Source organism: Erythrolamprus reginae, chromosome 2 (assembly GCF_031021105.1).
Source record: "Erythrolamprus reginae isolate rEryReg1 chromosome 2, rEryReg1.hap1, whole genome shotgun sequence".
In the NCBI taxonomy this organism is placed as follows: Eukaryota; Metazoa; Chordata; class Lepidosauria; order Squamata; family Dipsadidae; genus Erythrolamprus; species Erythrolamprus reginae.
Window position 1 is genome coordinate 241,043,631 of NC_091951.1, and position 18,766 is coordinate 241,062,396.

Below are 18,766 nucleotides of genomic sequence, written 5' to 3' on the forward strand. Positions count from 1 at the left end.
GCTGCAGTCGCGGGCCAAAGGCTCCTCCAAGCAGCTTGTCTTTTTTGTTTTGGTTGCTGTTGTTCTTGGCGGAGGCGAGGCTGCTGCTTTTTACCGAGCCTGACTTAAAATAGCTGCCCTTTTTTTCCTTCCCACCCCACCCCCGTTTTCCTTGAAATGCATTTCACGTCTTTCAAATGCTGTAGGGACTTTTCTTTCTCTGTTGTTGGTAAAAAAAAAGTTGACTTTCGTGGCTATACAATCCTGGAAAGAAAGAGGCAGAGGAAACAATAAGCGCACAGGCTTATACTGTACATACCGCTTCGCAGTGCTTTTACAGTCCCTCTCTAAGTGGTTTATAGTGTCAGCCTATTGTCACCCCAATAATCTAGGTTCTCCTATCTATCTTCCATCCTTCCGAGGTGGGTAAAATGAGGACCTGGATTATGGGGGCAATATGCTGGCTCTGTTTAAAAAAGTGCTATTGCTAACATGTTTTAAGCCCCCTTGAGTCTATGGAGAAGGGCAACATTAAAAAAAAAATTGAAATAAATCTATCTAATCTATCTATCTATCTAATCTCTATCTATCTATCTAACTTATCTATCCATCTATCTATCTATCCATCCATTTATCTAACTAATCTCTCTCTCTCTCTCTCTCTCACTCACACACTCACTCACTCTATCTATCTACCTACCTATTTGAATTTGTATGCCGCCCAACTCCCAAGGGACTCTGGGCAGCTCATAACCAAAAAAGATAAAACATGCAATGTAAATAGTGTTTATATCTTATGATTTGTTGTGAATGTATTTTGTGATGACTGTGATCATGATTTATCCCTTACTGCTTGTATGTACACTGAGATTGTTTATGCACTGGAGCCTTGTGTGTCACATTTGGCGAATAAAGAATTCTATTATACATGTATTCTATTTACCGATGTTGGAAGAATGGAAGGCTGAGTTAACCTTTTAGAGATACGTATTATTTAAGACTTATTGCTCATTGCAGGATGGTTAATATTTTTATGCCTCCGGAGATTATTTACAATCTTTGCAAGAATGGTGAAGATCTATATTTGAAATATTATTTGGAATCTGTCCAGCCAAGAATATTAAAACATTATCTAGTTTGGTATAACCATACTTTGTTTGCTGTCTCTGTACTCTGTTACTACATCCTGTTGCAATTGCATTCTGAATTGGTCTCCTGCATTCCTTTCATGTAGGGCACGCATAAGCATTTCTAATGGGAGAGAGGAGTTATTTCTACAGGACTGCTTGTTTGTTGATGTACAAAGATGCAGTTTTATATTGAAGATGTATTGTGTGTTTCTCTCGATGTTGTAAGGTACCATGGAGAGAGAAGATGAGTCCCAACATGCATAGTATTTCAGGGTTGTATCCAAACCAGTCTGTGCGCATTCAGCTAGGTAGGTGTGTGGGCATTTAAAATGTTTACATTCTTGCTATACATAAATCCATATTAAAACCACATTTATTGGTGATTATCCTAGTCCTCCCAAAAGAAGTGTTAGGGCTCGTTCATAAAGAAAATTTTCAATTACAAGTGTGATTGCATGAGTTACTGCCATTTGCAAATCTATTTTAAGAGGTTAAATCATGACAACTGGACAAAAATGTATTAAAAACTGAGATGTTTCATTACTCATCCAAGTAACTTCTTCAGTCAAAATAAAAATTTGAATAGGCAGAGAGTCACTCATTGGAAGGAACCAACTCTTGCTATACTGCAAGGAATTTCTGCCCAATAATGAAAACAAACTTTAATAAACTTTGGTCTAGTTGCCATGATTTAACTTTAAGATACCTTTGGCCTGGATGATTGGATCTTAATTAATAAGTGTTTGCAGACTTAAGCATGATCTGCTCTTGATTAAATTTATGAAGAAAATATATTTTTACAAATAGACTATCTTTAGATTTCATCTAGACTTTAAATAAAAATATACACACAATCAACAGAGAGGACAGGCGAGGGGGAATGAAAGTAATATACTATGGTGTTGCAAGCCCCATTTCTTTTGTACATGTACATATATGAAAGAGGAGAGCTTGCATTCCAACCACATGATGTTGCATTCATTATGTTGACAAAAGCATCAAATGCTTCTGGAAGTGAACAATTCAGTATCAAGGCATCATTGATTTAAAATATTCCTAGAAATGTCTTTTCCTGGATTCTATAATTAATTATTTCATGGTACTCTTATTTCATGTGGCATGAAACATTACTAATTATTTTATAAATTATATGACATTATAGACATTGGGGCAGCATTTCTCAAAATGCAGTCTAACAATTCCTCAGATCCTCGAGACCTTTAAGGATCTGCAAGATCAACAACTAAATTGAAAAATGATGTAGTAAAAATCCCATCAACAATTGTGAAAAGTGGTAGTAGCAGCAAATGTATCAATGTTAATTTTTAATACAGTAAATATAGATAAACATCATAACCCATGTAAATAAAGTTTTTTTAGAATCCACCACAATTCTGAAAAAATGTTTATAAAACATTGACTTATGGTATAGTTTGGAGTATAATTCACTAAATTATTTTAGAATTCCTCCAATTACTTTTGTTAGATTATATTGGAAAATAAATTAGTAATACTTTTATTGGTAAATAAAGGAGACTGAAAACTACTTCCTTATGTGCTTACTATTGCGACTGCTTGTGCTGCTGCCAGGTGTAGTCTTTGGGATTAATCTTCAAGGGCAGCCCCATGTACAGCACATTGCAGTAATCTCATTAAGAGATGATCAAGACATTTGTCATTGTCAGAAAGGCCTCATGGTTGTGGCAAGTGTGCAACTAGTGCACAAAATGAATCTGTAAATACCCTCCTGGTCACTGCTGCCACCAACTATAAGCCATAGCTGCAATGCCAGACGGGCCCCCAAGTTGCACACCAGTCTTAACATCCACAATCCAGGGATCCAAACAGCCACAGCCAATCAGTTTTGTAGGACCGAGTCAAAGTCTATTCTGTCCTGTCTAGACCTGAACAGCTTATAGGCTCTGAGTCAATATACTGACAGTTTCAACTGCACTGCTCAGGATAAAGATGTAATGTTGGGTTTCATCAGCAAAGGAATGATCACCTTGAACTAGCGGATGAACTCACCCAATGGTTTCATGTAAATGTTGAACAGGAGAGAGTAGAGGATTGAGTCCTGAAATACCCTACATATGAGGGTCCACACACATGATCTCTCCCACCACTGCAAATACTAACTGGAAACGACTACTAAGAAAGGAACTGAATGCCAGAAGCCTTGTGCCTCCCATTGCTAACTCCCACAGCTGGACTAGAATGAGTCAACAATATTCAGTACTGAAAACAGAGAGATCAAGGAACTCTTATGTGTGGATGGTAACTCCATCCCCATCTCAGTATTTTGAGGCCTACTCTGAAAGTCAGCCTTTGTAGGAAAAATATCAGCTGCCTGTCTTATAGGCCACTATTTTTTTCCATTTCTTAAAACTCAAAAGCAATGTAATTTTTGAGAAGAAAAATTGATGCTCATAATCATTTATTAAACCTGCTTATAACTTAATTAAAAGATTACTATGTTGCAGCTAAGATTAAAATAGTACTAAACTTTTCAATACTATTTTATATAGTGAGAGCCAACTTTTATTAAAAAAATTATGTAATTTAAACATTCTGGTACATCATGGTTTATTGCAGGGGTTTTGAAACTGTTCTCTGTAACTTTAGTAACTTGGATTCTGTAGAATTCTATGAGACATGACAGGATTTTGGGAAAGACTAAAAGTTAAAAAATAATAATACTCTGTTTACTGGACTGGATCCTGTTTTTTGTTTCTTTGCCTTTTCATCAAGTGTTCTAAATAGTTTTTTTTAAAGGAACAGATTCTATAGTCTGAAATAGATTGAAAACTCCTGATTTATTAGATTAAGAATGGATCCTGTACACTCTTTTTCTGTTTTAATTTGGGAATTCTATGTGTCATTGACTAAACTGAGAAATGCGCTGAATAAATTTTGAACTTTTCAGGTTTTTTAGTTCAGATTCTACAAAGAAATTTGGATTTATTGTGCTGAGGAAGTAAAGAGACTACACAAGAGGTAGAATGAAGAGGAAAGTATAAAGCAGTGATGGCGAACCTTTTTTTCCTCAGGTGCCAAAGAGCCTGGCCACGTGCTATCATAGATGTGCGAGTGCCCACGCCCATAATTCAATGCTTAGGGCGGGCGAAAACAGCTTCCCCCAGCCCCCGGAGGCCCTCTGGAGGCTGGAAACGGCCTGTTTCGCAACACTGGTCGGCCCAGTAGGCTCGTGTTTCGCCCTCCCCAGGCTCCAAAGGCTCCCCTGGAGTCAGGGGAGGGTAAAAATGCCTTCCCCCATCCTCCCGAATTTCTGAAAGCAAAAAACACCCTCCCAGAGCCTCTGTGCGAGCCAAAAATCAGCTGGCGGGCACAAACATGCATATTGGAACTGAGCTAAGGCAATGGCTCAAGTGCCAGCAGATATGGCTCCACATGCCATAGGTTTGCCATCACTGTTATAAACCAATTAAGTAATTTCTGATTTGATAAAACATGTATTGTTGCACTACAAATATGATGTCTGAAAGGGTTTGCTGTACCTGTTCTTGTTGGCACACTTGGTTTTGTGAAAAATGTTAGTACTGTATATAAATAATAAATGATATTATTTCCTTTGATTTTAAGACAGCTAATAGTAATAAAATTAATCAATAAAATATTGCTATGTCCAAGGAGCATGCAGCAGCAAAAGACCCCCTATTGCATTTTGTAGAAGTTTTGCTTGGTTGTGATAGTTGCAATAAAAAATAACTCCAAAGGATTATAATTAATTAGAGGAGGATTATTCTGCAAAATTACCAAAAGCTTATTTAGATTAAGAGACCGCTAAGCTACGTTTGAGTCATGGAAGAGTAATTACATGATGCAATTTTTCTGGCAATGTTGCAGAAGTGCTTTGCCATTTACTTTCTTTCAAGAGGGTTTTTTTTTTTTCATTTGACTTATCAGTCTAACTTGTAGCCATGGGGTTCAAAAGTAATTCTGCCATCCATTATAAATAGGGCTGATCTTGTTTACAATTTGACATGTACCAAAGTCAGCTACCTGCTACAAAATGTATTAAACCTGAAGTTGAGATGTTCAGAAAACTTCTCATGTCCACCCAAGTGTGCTAACCTGTTTGTGAACTGGTTACAATGGTTACAGTGGATTAAATGGGCAGTAGGGCAGCGGGCTTGTTCAGTTAAAACATTTCGAAATAAAACCATTTAGCATTTAAGTGAAAATAAGCAGACTAAAAATGTTTTCCCTTTTTTCAGGGTGTTAACTTCCTGTAGTTGTTTTTTTAATGGATTTTGATTGAATATTTTTGGTTTCCGGGGGTGGTGGTTTTCCATCTCAATATGGAAACACTGCCTTTAAAGTAAATTTGCAAACATATCACTGTTTATACTTTTATGTGCCATTATACAAGGATATTCCTGTTTCTATTAAATGAAGTTATTTTCAGTGGTATGTGCTGAGAACAATTGTGTATGTCAAGTATATTCAAATTTTCAGAAAGATCTCCTGTTTAATTAAGTACCGCATGCAAGTTGTGTCAGCATTTCTTCTCTTAAGAATTCCTTGAAACATACAATTAGACTAGGGCTGTCTAAATGTTTTCATGTGATTGTATATAGCATTAGCAATTCAGAATTGGTGAGGAATGGTTATTATATTTTGATCCAAAGATGTTTAAATTTCATAATTCAACAAAAAATATGTACAGATAGACCTGAATTTACAACGTTTAATTTAGTAAGTGTTTCAAGTTACAGCAGCACTGAAGAAAGTTTTTTTACAGTTATCACAGTTGCATCATCCACATGGTCACATGATCAAACTTTGGATGCTTGACAACTAATTCATATTTAGGATGGTTTTAGTGTCTCGGTTACATGTAATCTTTTTTGCTACCTTCTGACAAGCAAAGTCAATGAGGAAGCCAGGTTAGTTTAACAACTCTATTATTAACTTAATGACTGCAGTGATTCACTTAACAACAAAAGGTTGTACAATGGGGCAAAATTCACTTAGCAAATGTCTCGCTTAGCAACAAAAATTTTAGGCTCAAGTGTGGTCGAAGGTCAAGGATTTATAATCCGGAAGAATATGTTTTAATTTTGGTATTTAATTTTTCCGGGAATTATATTGCATCATTTATTTTCTTGGCTCATACAGGTGCTCTATATCAGGAGTGTCAAACCCGATTTCATTGAGGGCCTCATAAGGGTTGTGTTTGACCTTGGGGGCCAGGGTGAGGTTGGCCGCTTGATCTCACTTGTGTTGGGGGCGCCTGTAGACCCGAGCGCTCTGCCAGTGAAAACAGGTTACTGAGCTTCATTTTCGGCTGTGTCGGCCTTCTGCAACCTTCTGCCAGCGAAAACGGAGCTCAGGAGGACCTTTTCCTGGCAAAAGCACCATGGGCCAGTCCTTTGCTGTTTCCAGGGTGGCCCTACAGACCAGATCTAAGCACCCCGGGCCTTGCGTTTGACACATCTGCTTTATATAGATATTGTATTTTGAATATATATAAAAATTCATATGGAAGTCAAATCAAATGGTTGAGGCTGTAATCAGATTTTAGCTCTTGTGTTGGTCTGTGACACAACCTGCACATACAAAGAGTTTCTTAAATGTTTGTGAGGTCTTTGGAATTTTCAATATCACTGCATAAATGTAATCTAACATCATCTGTTCTCTACACAAGAAAGCCTGCCAACATCCCCTGAATTTTCTCTAAAGATGAATGGGCTAAAATTCCTCAAAGATAATGTGCAGGATTGATCAATAGTTATCAGAAACATAGCAGATATTGCTACCCAAGGGGATACATATCAATTACCGGTATTTGAGAGCAAAGATATATATATATATTTGCTGGACATAAATACATAGCTGCCTTTGCCTATCAGCATCAAGATCAGCAGCATCCTCATTTCCACTCAATCTTCGGAGAGGGGCGGCATACAAATCTAATAAATAATAATAATAATAATAATAATAATAATAATAATAATAATAATAGTGATTGCCCCTCACCCAGTGCCCCCTTCGCCTAACAAGTCCCTCCCTCCCGCTTCAAGAATCGGGCTCTGACCAAGGCAGCAAAGGCACAGGGGGGCTTACTGGGAAGCCCAGCAATGTGTTTATGAGATGGCAGCTTCCAGGAGGATACAAAGCTTCTTTTAAACTTCCAAATGAAAATCTCCGTTGCTTGTAACCGCCCAAAAATGTGACGCGCGGAGGCTGGAAACCTCCAAAGGATGGGGGCCGGCAGGTGGGTGTGGCTACATTCGATGCATAAGACGCACCCAAATTTTCACCCTCTTTGGGGGTGTGTGTGTGTAAAAAGGTGCGTCTTGTAAACCGAAAAATACGGTATAATGTTTTTGACATGGTACTCTCTTTATCTACTTTTAGGACTTGTGTAGAGAACAGATAGTGTTCTGGATCATATTTATGTAGAAATATTGAACATTCAGAATGTTAACTTTTAAAGTCTTCAGAGAAGGGGGGCATATAAGTCAAACAAACAAACAAATAAATAAATAAATACTCCCTAAACACAGTTTATATGTTGGAATTCCATTTAGTGGATGTATGTTGATTTCATCACGAGTTCACTATCTTTCCCAATTCCGCATCAGACTTCTTCTCAACTTGATTATTTCTCTAGTCTCTTTTTTTAAAATAACTTTTTTTATTGATTTTAAAATATATAAAACACACACACAACATACAAGTGCTCAGTGATTTGTGCCCACCACCAGACAACATTCGTACCCCTCCACCACAATGATGGCATATTTTATAAATACCATTTTAACTATTTCTCTAGTCTCTTGAACTTTAGTCAACTGGATAGATATTGTAGTTGTAGAATAAGCCTAACTGAAATATCTGACAATTTGTATTTGCTTGTTTATTAACTTGATCCCATGTTATTTGCTTACAACTCAAGCCTCCATACATAATATTCGTTCTTCCTATTTTTCAAAAACCCTTTTGAAATAGGTTGAGCTGAGAGAGAGTGGTTGACTCAAAACCATTAATAAAACATTGTCAATTATTATTAACTTTTTTCTGTTTTATAGTCAGCTTTATAATAGTCAGAAGGTATTGAAGAACAAATCAATGATGCTGCAGTGCCTCCATTTTTATAAATTACTAAACATATTCCTTAACATCTGCTTAATAAAAGGAAGTAGACCTCTTAAATATTCTGGTAGTTTCTTCTTCATTTGCCATTTGGGATCAAGAATAGAACTAGAAACAAATTGAATGGCAAAAAACAAATATGATCTAGAAAAATGGAGAACTGCTTTGTTAGAGGGTGGGGCTTTTTAAAAAGTTCATTTTTAGAGGGGAAGCTAAGTATGCTGCCATTGGGTTTTAGCTTCTTTCATCCTCTTCCGGACTATTTTATAGAATGCATTTTCTCTTTTTGGTATAGAACAGTGGTCCCCAACCTTTTTTCCACCAGGGACCAGTTTCACCAAGACAATTTTTCTATGGCCCGGTGGGGGCAGAAAGGGGTGTGGTTGGGGGACGGGATTAAGCATGGGGGTGTAGCTTATCGTTCCACTGCCTCTCTTTCCTCCCCCCCTTTTAATTTTGCAGGGGAGCCGAGGTGACAGAGGGAGGAAGGCTAGGAGGGTATGGTTTCCTTTCCCCTCCCGTTCACTCGGGACCGCCGTTTGCCTCCAGCCGAGGCGGTCCATCTGAGGGAGAAAACTTTTGCTTGCTTGCTTCGTTCCTTCCATCAGTTTCAGAGGAACCCCCCCTCCACCGCCTGCTCCGGCTGGGTTTGCAGCAAATAATCCCAGAGGTGGGGGAGGTGCCTCCACGGACACAGTTGCCTTCCTTTGCAATCGCTGCCTGCTTGGAGCGCCCACCACTGCCAGGTCCGGTAATTTTCTTGAAGCAAGGAATCCTTCCAAAAGAAAATTACCAGAGCTGGTGGTGGGGGCTTCATGGCCACACGCCCACCCCTGGCTTCGCTCCCACCCAGGCCCCCGGGAAAGCCTAGCAAAAAAAGAGCTGCACAATGCCAAAGCCTTTCCGTCTGAGCTGCAGGCAGAGCGAGGGCTTTGCGAGGAGGAAATAGACCACTTTCGACGAGGGAAGAAAGACAGGGAAGGAAGCAAGCAAGCAAAAGTTTTCTCGGCCCGAGGCAAACAGCGCTCCTGAGTGAACGGGAGGGGAAAGAGACAGGAACAGCTTGGCACTCGCCAGCTCCACAGCAGCTGCTAACTCTGCGGACCGGTGCAACATGCCCCACGGCCCGGTACTGGTCCACGGCCCGGCGGTTGATAGGAGAGGCCAAACTCCATGTTACTTCTTAAAGAAACATTAACCCATGCTTTATGTTGTATATTTGTGAATTTCTTTCTTTAGGGCAGAATCAAGTAAACACTTCAGTAATTTCTTAGCAGATACTACCCTAGTGGAATTCTTAGAGCAAAAAAAATTGGCAAAATCTTTGATTTAAATAGACAAAGGACAAATTTAAAAAGTCTCCTTTGAAATAAGCTTCATTTCTGAGGGAAGATTTATAACTAGTCATGATTTTTGCATATGAATAAATATTTTCAAATGTTGTTTTTATACATATTACTACACTATATTTAATCCACTGAAGCTAATTAAAGGGCAAAAAAAGAATTCCTTTTCTGGAGATGTGATACTAAAATAGGGTCTTTCAAATAAATAAATTCACCTATTCATTAATTATGTCAATAATCTTCAAAATCTTGTATTTATTTATTTATTTCGTTTAACTTTTTCCAGCAGCTCTTTGTACAACTTTACAGCTTTGTACAACTTCTGAAATCTCTTGATGTATTAGTGTAATGCATTTGAGATAGCTTGACTAAATATGACTTTATTTCTCTTCAGATTCAGACATTTAATGTTGAAACACCATGCCAGACTGTAGAAGATTTAACAAATGGAGTTGTGATGGCTCAAGTACTTCAAAAGATGTAAGATTATTTTTTTTTGTAAATAATTTATTCATATTCAGTTTTCTGCATGTGAAAAATAGTGTCAGTTTTCTATTTCACTTTATTACCTTTAGTTTTTTTACAATTGGGCAATGATTTTTTAAGACAGTAAGAACTGAATTCATTGAATTAATGAACAGGCTAGTTAAAGTAAGACTTTTTAAGCACAGGAAATACCAATATATAGATAAGAGAAATATAATTTAGGAAGAAATTTATACTAAGATCAAACTTTAATGAGAGTGTTGTAAAAAGATTAATATTTGCTGAATTATCATATTAATATGAAAGGCTATTAATTCTAGAAATTACATGGGTTGTTTTTTTTTGATCCCCTGAGAATGTAATATTGAAAGTACAGTGATCCCTCGAGTTTCGCGATCTCAATCTTCGCGAAACACTATATCGCAATTTTTAAAAAAATATTAATTAAAAAAAACCCCACTTCCGTGTTTGGCTTCAGGACTCAGCTGGGAAGCGGCGCGGCTGTTTTAAAAGGTCGCAGCCGGTCTGGGGGGCTTCCCAGCACCCCCCCGAACACCCGGGGGGGTGCTGGGAAGCCCCCCAGGCCGGCTGCGACCTTTTAAAACAGCCGCGCCGCTTCCCAGCTGAGTCCTGAAGCCAAACGCCAAGGGCGAACTTCCGAGTTTGGCTTCAGGATTCAGCTGGGAAGCGGCGCGGCTGTTTTAAAAGGTCGCAGCCAGCCTGGGGGGCTTTCCAGCACCCCCCCCCGAACCCCCAACCTGGGTCTTCCCGGCCGCCCACGCAAAGGGGAAACCCCGGCTCCTCGCTGATGCCCGCCCGCCAGCAAGAGGGGGAAGACCCAGGGAAGGTTCCTTCGGCCGCCCAGCAGCTGATCTGCTCGGTAGCGCAGCAGCAGCGAGGAGCCGAATCGGGGTTTCCCCTTTGCGTGGGCGGCGGGGAACGCAAACTCCACCATCTACGCATGCGCGACCATAGAAAAAAAAGGGCGCGCATGCGCAGATGGTGTTTTTACTTCCACAACCCTACATCGCGAAAAATCGATTATCGCGAGGGGTCTTGGAACGGAACCCTCGCGATAATAGAGGGATCACTGTAAATACATTCCATCAAAGTTTCCTTTACTGGGAAGGGGGTGGGGTTTTTTACATTTGGTTATACGATACAACAGTTTATTCAGTGTTAAATTTATTTATTTTTTTATTTGACTTCTATGCCACCCAGTCCAGTGGGCGGACTTATATCCAATGAAATAAATATGTGTCTTGTATAGTACCTTCCATAGGAAAAAAAGAGGAACCCCAAACCCATATTCTAAGATGGGAAAAGCAAGAGATGGTGAAAAATACGTATTAAACAATAAAAAGATCTGCATGTTCACTAAATTATGCTGTAATTAGAAAATGGCAAAACATTGCCAGTGAATGTTTGTTTAATAAAATGTCTATACAGTACTGCTATTTTTCCAGAGTAGTATTTGTTATGACTTGGTATGTTGGAGACAGTGTAAAATACGTGTTTGTCTCTATTGCTGAAATAGACAGGCAGGTTCTACAAACAGATTGAATAAATAAGGGGAGTGCATACAGCCTTGTCTCTTTGACCTTCTCACTGTGTTCTTTCCGAACTGTGGCTTTCTAGCCTCTCTCTAGATTTCATGTGAGAATGGCATTTTTTTTTCAAAACACATACATTCTACAGCTAGACGTAAATTATACAATTGAAAGCTTGAAACAAACAATGAATACATTTGGACATCTTGTTGGTATTACTGTGCTTGGCTTTCTCATTTACCCAGCATGCATCAGCACTAATGTCTCATATTTCTTGGCCTTTTCTGAAGCCAGCCTAGAAAATCTGGCATCTTTTCATGTAAGGCTCTAATCTATGTTGGATGATCCTAACATTTAAAACTTTTACTTTACTTAACAAAGGATAAAAAGAGAATAGCAAAGAAAATAATGGTCTGCACAGGTATAGCATAAAGTTGAAGAAAGTAGACTTACCTACTGAGATAAACTAATCCATTAGACATATGTGATAGCATCACCTGCTGTTAGCTGATCCTAGAGATAGCTAGGAACTACAGGAACAGTGATACTAAAGGATATATTATTAGATTTTTTTGTTCCTGATATTGGATTATTTTGACTGACAGTTGTCTTTCTTCTGACCAGCAAACAGCAATACACTGGGAACTAGAGGTAAAACCACCAATTTAGCAATTATTATCAAAATTCATTTAAGTAGATGAGATTAGCAAGGCACTGGCAGATTATATATTTGAAAAGGGTTGTTTCCCAGGGCCCTGAGTTGAGGAAGGTAAGATATTGAGTTTTCTAAGTAATTCATAAAAGATTTCAAGTATGGCAAGTTAGATGGAGCAGAGTTTGTTATACGTTGCTTATTATGTAGTATAATACACTTGATGTGTCATGTTAGGATAAATTATATAACAAGGAAATGAAATATATTATTAAATTATATAATATGGAACTTGTTATATTTTACTTTCATCCAAGTAATAATAGCTGAGCCGTGGAAATTTAGATAACAATTCAAAAATAGTTTGATAAAGTATGATCAATTACTCTTCTTGAATAAATTACTAAAAAATTCCAATATTAAAATGGATGCATCACATTTTCTCATATCTGGACTTGTTATTTTATATTTGTGTATAAAGGTCAGTTAAAAGTAATTGCTCTAGTTTTGGTGAACCATGATTTATGAAAAAATGGGAATTCTGATTTATGCTTTTCTTAAATATAAAATTTTGTAAATAAATTTTCAAAGAGAATTACTAACAGTGCTTCTGGTGATTTATTATATGAATTATGTAAGTGCATAATAAATACATTTTTATTGGAAATTTATACTCTGATATTATCAAATCTTCTGGATAACTTGAATAGCTAGCTGTATAGGAATAGAATTATAGGCAGGACTTAAATAGGTATAAACCTGTGAATGATTTATATAATTTGGTATAAAAAAGAAAAATATTCTTAATTTATCAAATATTTTGGAATGTAAAAAGTGGGATAGTAATAAAATGTAAACATTTATATTTAATGTGAATAGTTTGTGCTTCATGTTAAATGAAAATATTTTAAGTGTTATTCAAATTTCTGGAAACTGTTTCCAAATCATCTTGATTGCCATAGAATATAGCGTAAAAGCTATTTTTTAAATATTTAAATTTTATATAAGTAGACATGGTATAATGTGTGTGTGTGTAGAGATTGAAAAAAAAAATACTTTTAACAAAATATTCTGCTTTTATTTTTTCAGCGATCCAGTATATTTTGATGAAAATTGGCTAAATAGAATAAAAAGAGAAGTAGGAGACAATTGGAGATTGAAGGTATTTTTATTGCTTATTACATTTTGGGTGGGGGTCAGTTTATCACAACTGTTTGTTTTGCTTTGCTTTGCATACAGTTCTGCAAGATTCCAGCTAGGAGTCTATTGAAAAAGCAATAAAATGTCCTTTCAATTTTAAGGATTATTAAATATTTAATAACTCTTATTGTCAATTATTTGAAGCTTCTAGTTTAAACCCATGCAACTTCATGTCATATATTTACCATTTTTAAACAAAATAATATTTCCTTGTAGAATTTTTAATCCAGTTCATTCTGCTTTACCTAGTCTGGGATACTGATATTTATTTATTTATTTGTTTACTTACTTACTTACTTACTTACTTACTTACTTACTTACTTACTTACTTACTTACTTACTTACTTACTTACTTGATTTTTTTAATGCCACCCTTCTCCTTAGACTCAGGGCAGCTTACAACATGTTAGCAATCACACTTTTTAACAGAAGAAAATAGTTGTATCTACCTTATAGTCTATGTGTGGGTCTGGTTGTTCACACCTGACAACAATGATAAACACTCATTTAATTATGAAAAATCTGCATTTGCATATGTAAGGTATTAGTAGTTTTATTTATTAATCTTTCCTGGGGCTTTTGTATGGAGAAGAAAACTACATAAAAGAAAGAAAGGTGATCATCGATATGACCCGCGCTCCCCCCTCCTAATAGCACTTATCGAGGCTTCTGATAACATGGTTCTTTTTAAACTTTTGGGGTTCTTTTTAAACTTTTTAAAATATTTAAATTTATTTGGATTTGTTACGATTTGTTTATGCCTTGTTGTGAGCCGCCCCGAGTCCGCGGAGAGGGGTGGCATACAAATCTAAATAATAAAATAAATAAATGGTTGCCGCCATGTAGTACCACTATTTGAAAATTTCAAATGGAGCATATTTTCATATATTTTATTATTTACATAATTTTTATGCTGCTCTATTCTACAAACTTACGGAATTGATTTTCAGAGTCATCTTGTATCTTAAATAAATTTATTGTATTATCAACTGGCATTATCAGGCCTGTTGTCCCATGATAAAAACAAAATATTTACTTAGTTGATTAACCATATTTGTCCATAAGAAAATAGTTAGGGATACCTTATCAAATAGAGCTTGTTTTATTCTGTCAGAAAACCCAAATTGAATTTGAAATAAACTGCCTTAAGTACAGAAGAAACATTAATGATTGGATATTTGTTGTTGACCAAGCTCTCTAGTATAGGTTGAAATGTTAAATTATTCCTTTTTATGTTTGCAGTACAGTTTTGCAGAAGGCAAAAGCCAAAAATTTCTTCCCACTGAAGTCTTTTTCAGTCTTACCTGCAGATGTGGAGGTAAAATGGGAGATTCTCTCAAGTCCCAGACTCCTCTTGACTAGTGAAAATCATGCAATGGGAAGGGAGTGCTGCACATTTGCATTCAGTACTCTGTTGATTTTAAAGTCTGAAAAGCTTTTGCTGAATCTTTGCTTAATTGCTTCTTGGCAGATCTTTAGTCTTAGCAGATCACTGTACACATAAATTACATTTTTTGCTTAATCTGGTTTTGTGATGATTCATGATTGATTTAAAGTTCTTGATGGTTCTTGTTTCCATGTAATAACATTTAAGTCCTTCTGAGACACAACATCAAATTCTGGGAAACTTAAGGTTCTCTTGTATCAGTGGGAAAAAACTGAAATATTGGCTATCACATTTGACCATAGTCTTTCCATCAAATTAGAACATGCAAAATTATTGGCACTGCTAATGCATTTTAAGTCTTCAGAAACTATATTTAATTAAGACTCATTGTGAAACATGGCCCAAACATCAATAATTATATGTTTGAGACAAGCTGATACATCCTTCTTCAGTTGTACCACACACTATTCAGCATGTTATGAAACCAAATAGTGATCTTTGTGTGGCATTTTCTTATTAGGCATATAATTATACAACAAATATTGCTATTGGATGACCCAAAGACATATGAATTTAATTGAAGGCTATCCTTAGACTGTGTGCTGTTTTACTTCTTATTTATGCATTTGACTATTTTATTTTCTACAAGGAAGAATTTGCTGTTTTTTCCCCCCAGGATGGGAAGCCCAAGAGTAGAAGAGCAAAACATAATTATTCATTACAAAGTTTGCTTGTTTGCCTACTTATTTATGGAATTTGCCTGTCACTTGAAACCAGGATTCTAGGTGGCTTGTAGAACTTGCATATAAAACACAAAATGTCAGTCTAAAAGCTAACTAAATAGTAATGGAATGAAGTTTTGATTTAAAAGGATTTTGAAGAATACAGTATTCACAAGAATAATTAACACGACAGACCTAAGATATATGAATTGTAGTGAATCTCATGCCCTCCAGAGAGCAACAAAAATATTATTGAATTTGAATTCTTTATTTCATTGTTTTCAATCCAATATCAGGGTAGAATTGGACTTCTTTATTATTATTATTTGGGACTCAAGACCACATCCTAAGTTGGCACCATATTTTTCTTTGATTTAGGTTAAAAAGAACTTGCTTGAAATCTTTCATGTTTATGCAGAAAGTTTGCTTCCTTCAGTTGCTAGATTGCTATTACAATATTGAATTCCCTTTCATTGGTCTTGACACTTTGCCAAAAATGTCATACTACAGTATTTAGAAAAAAATGAGGAATTCATATGCAGGTTCCAGTTTCTAATGAGAAATGTTTAAAGATTGGAAGCAGAGGACATTAAGATCTTAATATATTGTTTTCTAATTACGAAAATTATAAACTTTCATGGATTTGTTTAGAATGGTTTGAAACATTTAAAAAATAGAACAAAGAAACCCTAAATGAAATCATATTTTGGGCATATCTAATAGCTTTCATGTGCTCCTCCAGCCATCTGAAACAACTACTAATGTTGAGGCTATTTTGGAAATTATACTAATCCCAATAAATATACGATTTTGAATCTTTGCTTTTATATATTTTGTAATAGGAATATTCAAAATATTTTTATTTGAATATATGGTAATAAAGATTTAGAGATATAAACAATCACTATTATATGTGATGATGATGATGATTTTTTTGTATTCCTGTGACCAAACAGAATCTAGAAACCAGAAAAATATGGAATCATAATTTTGTGGTTTTTTACTGACTTTTTTGGCAAATCCCTCCACAAAACACACACAAAACCCCCTCTCCCCTGCTTTAAGTTATAACAAATTCTTATAAAGTTCAGTTTTAATTGTAATTTTGGATAATTCTTTTTTTAATTAATTGCTTTTCTTTCACTCTAAGGTGAGCAATCTGAAGAAAATTTTAAAAGGAATTTTGGATTACAACCATGAAGTAAGAACTCTTATATGTGAAATATTCCTTTCTTTGAGTATAATATGCAAATTAGTTTACTATAATTGTTTCAAAGATTTTATATTTCTTTTAAAAAATATCTTGCCTACATTTAAAATATATAAAAAGAGCATTTTTAAATAAATGGTTTATTGCAGGCTTGCATGTTTTGAAAGCTTGGTATATACCGTATATACTCGAGTATAAGCCGAGTTTTTCAGGCCAAAAAATGGGCTGAAAAAAACAGCCTCGGCTTATACTCGGGTCATTGACAAAGTCACCACACGAGGGCGCCATTGTTTGAGCCAGAGCGAGGAGGCACCAGCTTTTGTCCCCTTTTGCATGCCGTAGTTCCTCTCCCTAGCTCAAGCAAACGAGGCAGCCATTTGCTCCAACCGAGGGGAAAAAAGCAATGGTGAGTAACTATTCCTTGCTGTCTCTGTATTGCCCTTAGTCGGATTAAAAAGGCCCCCTGCTGTCAGATTCTCCTCCCCCTCCTTTGAAAGGATTTAAACTGTTTAAAAAATGGTATTTTGTGGTAGTTGCTGTCCTTGCTTGGATAGGATCTAATAATGTGTTATGAGGCAGAGCTAGACAGGAATTCTTTTTCTATCTGTCTATCTTTCTATCTATCTATTTTTCTATCTATCTATTTTTCTATCTACCTATCTATCTATCTGTATCTATTTCTTTCTATCTATCTATCTATCTATCTATCTATCTATCTATCTATCTATCTATCTATCTATCTATCTATTTTTCTGTCTGTCTGTCTGTCTATCTATCTTTCTATCTATCTATATCTATCTGTCTATCTATCTATCTATCATCTATCTATCTATCTATCTATCATCTATCTATCTATCTGTATCTATTTCTATCTATCTATTTTTCTATCTTTCTATCTATCTATTTTTCTATCTAACTATTTTTCTTTCTATCTATCTATCTGTATCTATTTCTATCTATCTATCTATCTATCTATCTATTTTTCTATCTGTCTGTCTGTCTGTCTGTCTATCTATCTTTCTATCTATATCTATCTATCTATCTATCTATCTGTATCTATTTCTATCTATCTATCTATCTATCTATCTATCTATCTATCTATCTATCTATCTATCTATCTATTTGGTTTTCTATGCTGATAACCTCACAGCAGCTAATGCTGAAGCTCTTCTTTGGATACACTTATTTATTTATTTATTTATTTATTTGTTTGTTTGTTTGTTTATTTAATTGGATTTGTATGCAATCCCTCTCTAAGGACTCAGGGTGGCTCACAGCATATATAAAAACAGAACAATAATGTAAATCCAATTAATGATGAGAAGGAATCCAGTTTTGAAGGATTTTAACTCTTAGGTTTTAGCTTTGTTCCTGATCGAGCTACTTTTTTTACTTTTTAATTTATTGTTAATATTGTTAATTTGTTTACCCTCTTTTAAATTTACAGAGCTAGTTTACTGGTTTTCTTTAAAATAAATATTCTAAAACATGTCTCAATTAATGTAATTTTATTGTTTTCCATTTTTATAAGTTACCAGTAGCCACTGCATTTTCTAACCTCGGCTTATACTCGGGTCAATACATTTTCCCAGTTTTTGTGGCAAAAATTGGTGCCTCGGCTTATACTCGGGTCGGCTTATACTCGAGTATATACGGTACTTTATCAGTCTAATGAAGATGATCATGAACACACTTAATAGAATTCTTGATAAAAAGTAGTTGGTTTGAACAATATGGTAAATATATAAAAATGGGAGTTTTATTCTGTTTTGTGAACGGTCCTTAATTTTAATTGGCTAGAATGGCTACAAATTTTTCTCCTAAAAGAAATGTGAAATAAGATTGATGCATCAAAAATTGTTTTTACTGATCATTTTGTGTCATGGAAAAAAAAACCAATGAAATTCTGAATCTTTCCATTGGGTTGCTTTTTACTTTGAATGCTTATATATTCCATTCAGATTTCATAAAAAGAGTGAGAG

At 35.8% G+C, this 18,766-nt stretch overlaps 1 protein-coding gene across 2 annotated transcripts in view; it reads left to right on the forward strand.

The window, feature by feature from the left end:
* The window catches only part of HOOK3 (hook microtubule tethering protein 3), a 70,268-nt gene that overhangs the window by 514 nt on the left and 50,988 nt on the right, over window positions 1–18,766 (forward strand). Inside the window, exons 2-4 of one of the 2 annotated variants that reach the window (XM_070742337.1) lie at window positions 9,972–10,057; window positions 13,355–13,427; window positions 16,725–16,775. In XM_070742337.1, coding sequence (XP_070598438.1) covers window positions 9,972–10,057; window positions 13,355–13,427; window positions 16,725–16,775 — 210 coding nt within the window. Of the gene's footprint in view, window positions 1–9,971; window positions 10,058–13,354; window positions 13,428–14,707; window positions 14,784–16,724; window positions 16,776–18,766 lie in introns of those variants that run through there. The other variant, XM_070742338.1, reaches the window with a different exon arrangement.